Below are 12,930 nucleotides of genomic sequence, written 5' to 3' on the forward strand. Positions count from 1 at the left end.
CGTTTTTATTATGTTTTTTATTTTCGCAGAAATTACGCAGATTGTATTATGAAAATAAATTATTTTTAGTACAAATTACTACGCTTTTTTTTTTTTTGAATCTTGTACATAGCTAAAAAAACTAAATTCCTGAAATTTAGTTTAATTCATATTTTATTATTGATTCTAAATAAAAATAATATATAGCAAATATTCACAGGCCTATATTTTTTTAATTATATATTGTTTCTTTAAAAGCATCGTTTGATACAATTTAATGTTTTTCTTATATTAATGTATTGCTGAGTACAAGGACAGTACTCATACAGAACGCATTTATCATCACAAAAATGACAGTAAAGACATTCAATTAAAAATCAAATAAATTAGGATAATTATTATTGGTTAATTACCTAAGGTAATAACAAAAATTAACAGATAAAATTAAATGAAGAAAATTAAGTAACGTTAGCAGGAGAGTTTAAGTTCTTCAAATATCATCATCTTCAAATATATCACAAATTCTTCTTCAACCTCCACTAGTCTTAAGGGAATTTTGAAAAATGTACATTCATGAATATAATATTTTTATAATATCAACAAACGCATTATATAAGATTTTTTTTTCTTTAAGTATTAAGTCAATTTCAAGAAGAAAAGTTTTACAGATATATTCTGTTGCATCCAAACCAAATTACATTGGAAAAACACGTGTTAATTGTTTCAATATCTAAATGACAAAACTCGCATACATTTCAGTCATCAATATTTAATTTTAACGTTAATTTTTTTTTTTGCAGAAAGTTATTTTATATTGCGTGTTACAACACATTTTTTTAAATCAACATACATATAATAAAAGTCTCTCGGAAGTGACGCTCTAGAAACCAAAGTGACGACAGGCGATGTTTGTTGTCATATCTGTTTTTGTTGTGAAGAGCAAAGGCGAGGACCATCTGTACGCGGATGGTGAGGCTCATTTTGCGTGTTATAATCTAGTCTCTTTTGTTATATGAATATTTTCAATACCGAAATTTCAACTAGAAGATTATTAGCGATATTAGCATATACTCAGCAGTTTTTTCAGGGTGAGGTTAATGTGTAACAGTCATCTAAACCGCTCCTGTTTGCAGACAGTTCGTAAAAATGATTTATAAGTAGTATGTTAGGTTTATATTAATAACGTTAATATTTACACGTCGTCGTAATTTGTGATTATAACATGCGTCTTTGTCTCTTAGTAATCAATAATCACGCTTGTCCTTGATTTAACAGTTCATAAACTGGCCGTATGATTGTGTGATTTGATCAGAAAATACACTAAAACAGTCTTGTGTGATTAGTCAAGTCGGTCAGTTGATCTAGTTTATTTGCATGTGGTGTAATGTGGTTCAATTGTCGTATTTGAGCTTTAAATGTTACAGTAAATCTGTTTTTCAGGATCTGTGGTGAACATATTAGAGAGGTAGAATGTAAAACACGATGGCTGGTTTTGAGACATACCAGGAGTATCAGCGGATTCACGATTATGATGAAGACTCGCCTCCAGGAGAGGAAGATTTACTCATCCACGTGCCAGAGGGAAGAGGAGGTCATTATGGTTTGCTTTTACATCCTCTAGCTATGGAAAATATACATACCACACAGTGGGTACGGAAAGTATTCAAGCTGTCTTATATTGCAGCTATTTCCTAAAATTAAGTTTTTTTTTCCATTTAATGTACACACAACACCCCAAATTGACAAAAAAAAAAAAAATTTGTTGACATGTTTGCAAATTTATTAAAAGAGAAAAACTGAAATATCACAAGGTCCCAAGTATTCAGACCCTTTGCTCAGTATTTAATAGAAACACTTTTTTTTTATTTAATACAGCCATAAGTCTTTTTGGGAAAGATGCAACAAGTTTTTCACACCTGGATTTGGGGTTCCTCTGCCATTCCTCTTTGCAGATCCTCTCCAGTTCTGTCAGGTTGGATGGTAAACATTGGTGGACAGCCACTTTTAGGTCTCTCCAGAGATGCTTAATTGGGTTTACATCAGGGCTCTGGCTGGGCCATTCAAGAACAGTCACAGTTGTTGTGAAGCCACTCCTTTATTTTAGCGGTGTGCTTAGGGTCATTACCTTGTTGGAAGGTAAACCTTCGACCCAGTCTGAGGTCTTGAGCACTCTGGAGACTCTGGGACTGTATTGGACAGGCGATGAGCAGTGCCTGTTTTATCTCCACACATACGGTTTAGGATTAAGCCCAAAAAGTTCCATCTTGGTCTCATCAGACCAGAGAATCTTAGTTCTCACCATCTTGGAGTCCTTCAGGTGGGCTTATGTTTCTTGCACTGTGGAGAGGCTTCCATTGAGCCACTCTGCCAGAAAGTCCTGACTGGTGGAGGGCTGACTTTCTACAACTTTCTCCCATCTCCTGACTGCATCTCTGGAGCTCAGCCACAGCCTTAAGTGCAACAGAATTTTTGTTGTACCCTTGGCCAGATCTTGCCACAATTCTGTCTCTGACCTCATGATTCTCATTTGCTTTGACATGCATTGTGAGGCGCAAGGTCTTATATAGACAGGTGTGTGGCTTTCCTAGTCATTACCAGTATATTGATTACTCAAATCAGTATAATCAAACACAGCTGGACTCAAATGAAGGTGTAGAACCATCTCAGAGATGATTAGTTAAATATGTCAAAGCAAAGGGTCTGAATACTTAGGACCATGTGATATTTTAGTTTTTCTTATTTAATAAATCTGAAAAAATGTTAACAATTCTGTGTTTTTCTTTCAGTATGGGGTGCTGTGTGTACATTGAGGGGAAAAAATTAACATAAACGATTTTAGCAAATGGCAGCAATATAACAAAGTGAAAAATTTAAGGTAGTCTGAGTACTTTTCGTACCCACTGTATATGGTAACAAACATGAAATAATACTCTGTAATGAATTTATTATTCGAATTAACCCACAGCGCATTAACTAATATCAACAAACATGGATTTGGTTTTTAATTAAGCCTTAGTGAATTGTAAATTGTGGCTGAAATTTCATTAGTGGTTTACAGAGTGAAACAAGAATCATGTTTAAATTGTAAATTCAAAGATTTTGTAGTACTAGTACTTTCCATAGATGTAGCGTATGAAAAGAACAGTGTACATCTTTTCCTATATAAATCATAGTTTCTGATTAACATTGTCTTTGTTGCTTTTTAGACCCATGGCACCATATCAAGAACCTCGACAATTTCTTCACAAGAATATCCTTTGAAAAACAAAAAACAAAATCTTGTGCAATATAATTTGTCAAAAAAGAAAAGGGTTTTTGGGGATCAAAACAAAAGTGTGCTTCAGCATTTTATATGTTTTTTTTTTTAAATTGCTGTAATACATATTTTACATTGTGTCCTTTTTGATATTATTTTTAAACAAAAAATAACAACAATGATTTTACAGAAGATTAAAATTAAATTCCAGTCAGTGCAACATTAGTTTAAATACGAAAAAAAAAATAGATAAAGAAAAAAATAAATATATTATATATATATATTTATGTGTGTGTATATAAATGATTCTTGTTCTTAATATCCATGAAAAAATATAATAAATAAATATATAATTATTAGTAATATGCTTGAAAGAAAAATTATACAAACACTTTTTTTCAGGCATATTCCAAAAAAAAATTTAAAGTCTCCCAGTAAAGTCCCGAAATATTAATTAAAGGCCTTTTTAAATCTTTTTACTTTATACCTCAAAAATAATTTTAATAAGAACGGGTCAGAAACAGTGTGTTGGCTAAATTTGACATTTTATTTTGTCATTTGTGATCATTCATTAAGTTTCCTTCGTCTTGGTGCTTTTATTCATCAAGGTTCGCCACAGCAGAATGAACCGCCAACTTATCCAGCCAATGTTTTACACAGCGGATGCTTTTCCAGCTGCAACCTAGTACTGGGAAACACCCAATTACACTCATTTACACACATACGCTATGGCCAATTTAGTTTATCTGGACTGTGAGGGGAAACCGGAGCACCAGGAGGAAACCCAGGAGAACATGCAAACTCAATACAGAAATGCCAATTGACCCAGCAGAGACTCAATCCAGCGACCTTCTTGCTGTGAGGGGATAGTGCTAACCACTAAGCCACCATGTCGCCTATTTGTGATAATATTTACATTTATTTTATTATTTAAAACGTTAGCTACTTGCATGTAATATGCTTTCTAGGTACATAACCACTCGTTTGCAAATTCAATGCAGACTCTAAAATGTCTGACGCACATACATTTCATACACTAAACCAGAAAATTGCTAATAATTTTTTTCAAATGCATTTTCCTCAGAACAGTCAGGAGTTGTGTAATGCTCAAAACTGTGTCATTTCTCTTTTTCATGGAGAAAACACACTGTCTCTATTCATCAAAGGGCAATGTTACGCTCTTCATTCATTACTGACTAAACAAAGCTGTGCTTCTTTAAAGTTGATTGAACTGTTTACTCTTAACACGCTCACATCTATCACTTCCATCAGAAGAACGGATTCGCCTGCATGGTGTTATCAGAGTTTTTTGAACTTGTGTAAGTTATATTCTCTTTTTTTGTTGTTGCCTGAAGCGTTCATTCTTTAGGGTAGGTTTGTATGCATAGCACTTACGAACTAATCATGTCTGTTTTTGCATTCCCATATTCAGGCAATTCCTGTTTGTGGTCACGTTTACAACTTTTCTCTTCAACTGTGTGGAATATGATGTTCTCTTTGCCAATCGAGCCGTCAATCACACGGGTCAGAGCCTCGGGCCTCTGGACAGGAGCAAAGTCACCCTTCCTGATGCTATTTTACCTAGTGAGCAATGCACTGAGAGGTCAGTTTGTCCACATTACACTGGAACAAGCACTGAGCGTTCTTTTGTGTAATGAACTCCTTTAGTTATGCTGATTTACTTTACTTTTTTTTTAACACTGTCTTTATTGATTTTAGCTTTTAACTTTTCTAAAGAAATCAATACCAAACATACAATAAATGTAAAAAATAGATAATTAAACAAATTTCAAAATTAATAACAAATATATAAATAAATGCATGTACATAAACATACAGTATAAAGGTACATCATATAACAAAGATATATCAATAGCAGGTGATACAAGTACTTTGTCTTTATTTTAATTAAATTTTACTTGACTTTGTTTTATTTTATTTTCACAACATATAATTTAAATAGATAAATAATAATTTGTCTTTAACTAAAATTACAATTATTAATATTGTTTTAAAATAAAGTTAATATTAAAATGTAACGATTACATTAACTTTATTTAACAAAATAAAAGCCTTGATCATTCCAGTGTTCTTATCTTTAACTAGAAGTAAAACAATAATTTTTAATTTAATAACTAAATTATTTAATTATATAACTCTCTAATTATTAAATTATTGATTATTAAACTTAAAATTAAAACATTTTGTTTATATTTTACTTGTAAAATAAGGTTAAATTGACACCTAAATGACTAAAGAAAATTCAATAAAAGCTAAATAGATATAACAACTAACAACTTTATCAAAATCACATAACAATTTTAAATGTTTTATTAAAATTCATTCATTCATTCATTTTCTATTCAGCTTAGTCCCTTTATTAATCTAAAATTGAAAGTGAAAAAATCTATAATCATAGCTAAGAATAAAAATCAATGTTTTGCAAAACTAAAATTAATAGTAATATTCACAAATGTGAAAATTTTTAATAAATAATGACATTATTTAGTTTAGGATATGTACATAATAAATTAAAAGGATTAAAATAAAAAAAAACTTAAATTATTAGAATTTAAATACACACTATAATAGCATAGAAATAATGTCAACGTAACTCATGACTAATTTAATTTCGGCCTTTATGCAAACAAATTTTTAGTAACGAGTTTACAATTTTATCATCAACGAATGATCTATGGACAGGGCTAAAACCAATATTTCAAATATTATATTTAAAAAACAACATATATAATTATAATAACTAAGAAAAAAATCACTTACAAAGCTAAAATTATTAGTAATATTCACAAATGTAAATAAGTAATAACTATTATTAAATAATGACATTTAAAATGAAAACATTTATAAAATATATATTATAAATTAGGATGTTTCAAATTAAGATGAAAATAAAGAGTTAAATTATCACAATTTGTATGCATACTATAATAGCATAGATATAATTCGAACGTAACTCATAACTAATTTAAATTCGGCCTTTATGCAAACTAAGTTGTAGTTTAGAGTTTACAAATTTGTCATTATTAAATGAGCTGAGATCAGGGCTAAAACCAATATTTAAAATATTATATTAAGGAAAATCAAATAAGTTCATTATATCATGCGTTGTGACAGGCAGTTTTCTGATATTACAATAAAATATCTAGACATTGCAATTAATATTTTTAATCACGCTGCACCACTCAGGCTTTATTTTACTTGAGGCTTGGATCGTATCTTAATCCAGCATGATTTCAAAGCTGTAAGTTAGTTTGTTGTTGCCATCTGAATGTTCTGTCAAGCTTGATTTCAGTCATTCCCAGAATGCAAACTTGCCCAGAAGCGCTGGCTGAGAACGCTGTTTTCAAGTATGGCAAATATTGCATCACACTGGGACTCAATTCAGCTTTACAGTGAAATTTGCGTCATATGACGTTCAAAAGCTCAACGTGATTCGTTTCTTATTTCTCAGACAGAGGCTCCAAAATAAACAGACTGTAAACAAGCACCTGCTGGAAGCAAGGACCCGCTGGTCTATTTCTGTGTCTGTAGATGATAACCGAAACTGTGTATTACGCAGCACTCGTAGGTTTTAAATAGACACAGAGTGATGTTAGCAACTTAGATTTTTTTTTTGCAGGTTTTTATGTATGGACAGTTTATGTTTTAATAGTGAGGAAATGTTGTTGACAGATTCAGATACACAACATAAACATATTAATATCACAGTTGACTCACTTCAGGAGAAATGAGATTCATTCAGGAACAGCTTGTGCTTTCATTCAGTAATTAAGACTTGGTAAACATTCTGTCGGCCATTTTTATAAATGAGCTACACCAGTGTTTAAACATCACCTGGATCAGCTGGATACCCATCTAGCTGCAACCCATCTCTGGGAAACATCCACACACACTCATTCACACTTATTCAATACCGACAATTTAGCCAGCCAATTCACCTGTGCCGCATGTCTTTGGACTGTGGGGGAAACCGGAGCACCCGGAGGAAACCCACGCGAACGCAAGGAAAACATGCAAACTCCACACAGAAACGCTAACTGACCCAGTTGAGACTCGAACCAGCGACCTTCTTTGTGTGAGGCAACAGCACTACCTACTGCGCCACCTCATCAAATTATTGTAATGTTGATTTTTTGAAGTGTTGCATGATTCAACAGAAGCCATTCTAATACACTGATCTGATGAGTAATGTGCGTTTCTTATTTTTATTGTTGTTATCAATGTTTAAAAAGGTTTATTTTTTTAGGAAATTGTAGTACATTTTTTGCCATTTTTTTACTTAGTAGAAAGAATAAAGAAATAGCATTTATTCAAACTTATTTGTGACATTACAAGAATATTTACTGTCATTTTTATGTTAATAAAAATGAAAGAAAAATACTTCATGTCAACATCAAACATTTGAATTTTTTTTCAAAAAATAAAATAAATAAATAAATAAATAAATAAATTAGGTTGTCAAAAGATTAAACAAAAGCTTGTATTCTCACACACACACACACACACACACACACACAGCATAGCAGTACGATATATTAGCATTGGTGAGAGGCGTGCGTTGGCACGAGGTTGCAGGCAGAACGTCTTAGTGTCCGACCAGTGACGATAGTCATATCGCACTGCTATGAGTGTAATATTGCATTTATACAACAGTTGACGCCATAATCATGTATATAAAAAAAAACAAAATTCTGCAAAATCCTTTTTTTTATTAGGAACTACTTTCTTCTGCCATTCATTCACATCTGCAGCTAAAGTCAGAACAACAGAAACCGTCAATAATTCACCAGTGTCAATTTAGATCTAGCATTTGAATGATTCTCCAGCATCATGTCTAAAATGATGACAAAACAGATTATTTTACTCGCCTTTTAAGATTATAAGGCTGAATGGCAGGAAATGCCATCAGTCTACAGAGATTTCTTAGTACTTCTCTGTTGCAATTGGGAGTTCACAATGATTAACCCCGAAAAAGCAAAACAAACACTAGCAGATTACTGTGGTACAAGTACAACACTTCAACAAACAAATGGGAGAGATCGACCTAGAATGTCACTTGTTTTATAATAATTTAATCAGCTGTAGTTTGAAATATGTAATTTCTCCCCTAAGCACTTATTATGCAGTCTCTGTCGCCATCTTGTGGTGCAACTCTTTGCTCTGCTCAGTATGACAGGTCCGATCTCCGAAATTATAAATATTTAAAATAGACACTATTCTTATAAATAAACTGCATAGTTGCAATCTAAACAAATTATTATAATTTTTTTTTTTGGTTTTGTAATTTTGTATGCTTTATTTATTTATACACAGTAAGTATACAGTTGAATCATTCGACTGTGGCGACCCCTGATTAATAAAGGGATTAAGCCGAAAAGAAAATGAATGAATGAATGAATGAGTATACACACGTTATGTAAATACAAACTTTTTTTGTATGCGATTAATCGTTTGACAGCACTAAATTAAATGCATTCTGTGTGCATGCAAATCTCTCTGCTCAGCAGGCTGTTGCTATGTGGTTTCTATGCTGTTTTGAGTTGCCATGTATTTATTTATTGGGCTATTTGGACGGCTGCTATTTTCATAAATAAAGTTTCTAAGAAAATCTGGTCCTTCTATATATATTTTTACGCCTATTTATAGTTCTACCTGATTTTATCGACTCTCACTCACTGTGCAGAAAACTAACATCTTGAGAGTCCAAAAAGCATTCTCAGTCAATACCATCATCAAGCTAAAAATATACTTGTTTTTTTTATATGTAATATAGTTAAGTAATATCACAAGTGCTGTTTTCCCAAATATCAGCATGTGAGCTTGATCACAAAGGTAAATATCAAAAGCAGCACAACAAACAAGGGGTTACAATTCAGACAGATTGGATTCAGATTTTTCAATTTGTTTTTAAATGAAAACACCAATTAAAACAGGGATTTGTCGCCACCTACTGGCTGTTTCCCTGTTATATTTATGTATCCATGACAGGGATAAACCACCCAAGCTTTCAGCACAAAAACACCCTTATGAAAATGTTTAATTATCAAATAAATAACTAAATGATATATACTAATTAATTCTTTTTGTTAGTATCATATGCCCTTGAGCATTCCCAGCATCACCTGCTTTTCTAATAGTGATGATCTTTCTCTCACAATCAGGATTCAAGGAAACAGCTGGATCATCTTTCTCTTGATAATGGCAGCCATTTTCTGGGTGTACCGGCTGGTGAAAGTGATCTGTAACGTCCTCAGCTACTGGGAGATCCGGCAGTTTTATATCAAAGCACTGAAAATACAGATGGTAAAAGATGTTCATTACATGTGTTTAAAGTACATACTGTTGTTGTTGTTTTCATTCAGAACTTGCTTTCAGAAACCACTTAAAATGGCAATGGGTTGTGCAAATACAATTTTTTCAAATATTGTAGAAATATAACAGAAATTTAGAGATGACTTGACAGTTTTTATTTTCTCTGGATTTAGGATTTATATGTACATGTTTGAATAAAATGTAATTTGTTGTTTTATTCTGTAAAGTACTAGTAGCATTACCTCCAAACTTGGAATAAAAATATTATCATTCATTTTATTTCACACAATAGCAATGTTTGAACTTAAGAAGAATTATGAACTTATCATTAGGTGGAATAACCCTCATTTTCAATCATTCATTCAAATATGAGACATAAATAATGATCATAAAAATATGAAAAAATAAGTCCAGCGTATGTAAGAATATTTTGGTGTTTGCTTTTATTAGATATTTTAGATTCTAATAAAGGTATTGGAATTACAATGTAATTGTCATTATTGTAATAAACAAGTAATTATTAGACTTTTATTGCAGATTTCTGCTGAATGATTTCAGGTGAGAATAGAAGCTAAAAACCTAATGAAAATTTATTTTAAATACAGTCAATTAAAACTACTTGTTCGGTAAACAAAGCTACAGTAGGTCTTTTACATAATTTATTCACTAAAAGACTGAGAAAATATTATTTAACATATTTATTGTACCCACAAATCCGCTAAACATTTAAACAGTTAAATTTTTTTCAACAATTGAAAATAAATATAAAAAACGGAATATATACAGTTGAGGTCAGAATTATAAACACTTCTTTGAATTTTTTTTCTATTTTATATATTTGCGAAATTATGTTTTGCAGAGCAAGGAAATTTTCACAGTATGTCTGATAATATTTTTTCTCCTGGAGAAAGTCTTTTTTGTTTTATTTCGGCTAGAATAAAAACAGTTTTTAATTTATTAAAAACTACTTTAAGGACAAAATTATTAGCTCCTTTGAGCTATTTTTTTTTGGATAGTCTACAGAACAAACCACTGTTATACAATAACTTGCCTAATTACCCTAACCTGTCTAGTTAACCTAATTAACCTAGTTAAGTCTTTAAATGTCACCTTAAGCTGTATAGAAGTGTCTTAAAATGATCTAGTCAAATATTATTTACTGTCATCATGGCAAAGATAATAAAATCAGTTATTAGAGATGAGCAATTAAAACTTTTATGCTTAGAAATGTGTTGAAGTAATCTTCTCTCCAATAAACAGAAATAAACACACAAAAAAAATAAACACAGGCTAATAATTCTGACTTCAACTGTGTGTGTTTGTGTGTATATATATATATATATATATATATATATATATATATATATATATATATATATATATATATATATATATATATACATTTACATAAGTAAATGGATGGAATGACAAGGTCAGTAATCTGTGGAAATCTAAGTTTCTGCGGGGCCTAGATGACTAAATATTAACGGGATAGTTCACTTAAAACTGAAAATATACTCATTGTTTACTTATTTATTTATGTATTTTATCTTTTTTTGAACACAAAATAACATATTTTGAAGAAAGCTGAAAGCCTTACTTTTATTGTACGAAAAACAAATACTGTGGAAGTCAGTGTTTACAGGTTTCCAGCATTCTTCAAAATATCTTCTTTTGTGTGAGTAGATGTTCACAGAATTCTCTGTCAATTTAATACTAAATATTATTCAACAAGTTAATAAAATGTGTATACCAAATTGTGTTTTTCACCTAAATATTGTTTTGATGCAAGAATCTATACTGGTACTGTTTGGTTTGGAAAGCAAGAAAATGTCAACTAATTTAGTTTTTAGCTAATAGATTGGAACAATTGATGTCTTACTGATCTACTGACTAATATGCATCAATAAAACAGAGTTAAACTAAAATTATTTCATTATTCTGTTTAATTTAACCCAGTTTTTTTCTTGTTTATTTTTTGTTAATCAGGATGAGTTGTGCAACTTCACATGGCAGGAAGTCCAGAACCGTCTCATCCTCCTCCAGCGTGAGCATCCCATGTGTGTCCAGAAGCGTGAACTCTCTGAACTGGACATTTACCACCGCATCCTGCGCTTCAAGAACTACACAGTGGCCATGATCAACAAATCCCTGCTGCCTGTCAGGCTCCGAGTGCCCTTCATAGGTGACGTCATCTTCCTCACGCAGGGCCTCAAATACAACTTCGAGCTCATCCTCTTCTGGGGCCCGTTGTCTCTCTTCCAGAACAAATGGAGCCTGCATCCCAAATACAAGCGGGCAGCAAACCGCCACGATCTGGCCAAGCAGCTCAGTCGGGTTATTCTGCTGACTGGACTGGTCAATCTGCTGCTGTGCCCATTTGTGTTAGTCTGGCAGGTGTTATACGCGTTTTTTAGCTACGCAGAAGTGATCAAGCGCGAGCCGGGGAGTTTGGGGGCTCATCGATGGTCCCTGTTTGGACGTCTTTATCTGCGGCATTTCAATGAGCTGGACCACGAGCTGCAGGGCAGGCTGGGTCGTGGGTATAAACCCGCTGCTAAGTACATGAACGCTTTCGTGTCTCCTCTGTTAGCGGTGCTGGCCAAAAATGTGGCTTTCTTTTCTGGCTCAGTGCTGGCGGTGCTCATCGCTCTGACGGTGTACGATGAAGATGTGCTCACCGTCCAACACATCCTGACGGCCATCACTGTGCTGGGGGTCGTCATCACCGTGACCAGGTATGAGCTCAGCTTTATTAGTTTAGGAGCTTTGCCAGAAATCTGTTGGAATGAGGCTTTAAGTTTCAGGGTACACAATGGTTAATTGGTAATTCTATAGCAGGAGTACAACTTTTTGTTTTTAATAAGACAAAAAATCAGTTACAAGTGTCATATTTTTAAAAATTTTTTATAATATTTTATGTAATAACATTTTATATACACAGTTGAAGTCAGAATTATTAGCCCCCCCCTTTTTTTTCTGGAGAAAGTCTTATTTGTTTTATTATGGCTAAAATAAAAAGCAGTTATTAATAAAAAAAAAAAAAAAACATTTTGGGCGAGGCAGTGGAGCAGTAGGTAGTGCTGTCGCCTCACAGCAAGAAGGTCGCTGGTTCGAACCTCGGCTCAGATGCCGTTTCTGTGTGGAGTTTGCATGTTCTCCCTGCCTTCGCGTGGGTTTTCCTTCGGGTGCTCCGGTTTCCCCCACAGTCCAAAGACATGCGGTACAGATGAATTGGGTAGACTAAATTGTCCGTAGTGTATGAGTGTGTGTGTGGATGTTTCCCAAAGATGGGTTGCGGCTGGAAGGGCATCCGCTGCGTTAAAAACTTGCTGGATAAGTTGGCGGTTCATTCCGCTGTG

At 32.9% G+C, this 12,930-nt stretch overlaps 2 protein-coding genes across 4 annotated transcripts in view; one reads left to right on the forward strand and one right to left on the reverse strand.

Annotated features, from left to right (window-relative positions):
• agap3 (ArfGAP with GTPase domain, ankyrin repeat and PH domain 3) overlaps positions 1-12,930 on the reverse strand; it is a 985,397-nt gene that overhangs the window by 306,012 nt on the left and 666,455 nt on the right. The gene's annotated exons all lie outside the window — the stretch shown is intronic.
• Positions 897-12,930, forward strand: part of atg9b (autophagy related 9B) — a 36,841-nt gene continuing 24,807 nt past the window's right edge. For 2 of the 3 annotated variants that reach the window (XR_012399221.1, XM_073940565.1), the window contains exons 1-7: positions 897-948; positions 1,420-1,570; positions 3,186-3,229; positions 4,490-4,554; positions 4,668-4,838; positions 9,418-9,559; positions 11,558-12,306. Coding sequence is in view for 2 of the 3 variants with exons in the window: in XM_073940565.1 (XP_073796666.1) it covers positions 1,462-1,570; positions 3,186-3,229; positions 4,490-4,554; positions 4,668-4,838; positions 9,418-9,559; positions 11,558-12,306 (1,280 nt within the window). In the remaining variant the exon portion in view is untranslated. The remainder of the gene's footprint in view (positions 949-1,419; positions 1,571-3,185; positions 3,230-4,489; positions 4,555-4,667; positions 4,839-9,417; positions 9,560-11,557; positions 12,307-12,930) is intronic. The other variant, NM_001320078.1, reaches the window with a different exon arrangement.

The sequence above is a fragment of the Danio rerio genome, chromosome 24 (assembly GCF_049306965.1).
Source record: "Danio rerio strain Tuebingen ecotype United States chromosome 24, GRCz12tu, whole genome shotgun sequence".
Lineage (NCBI taxonomy): Eukaryota > Metazoa > Chordata > Actinopteri > Cypriniformes > Danionidae > Danio > Danio rerio.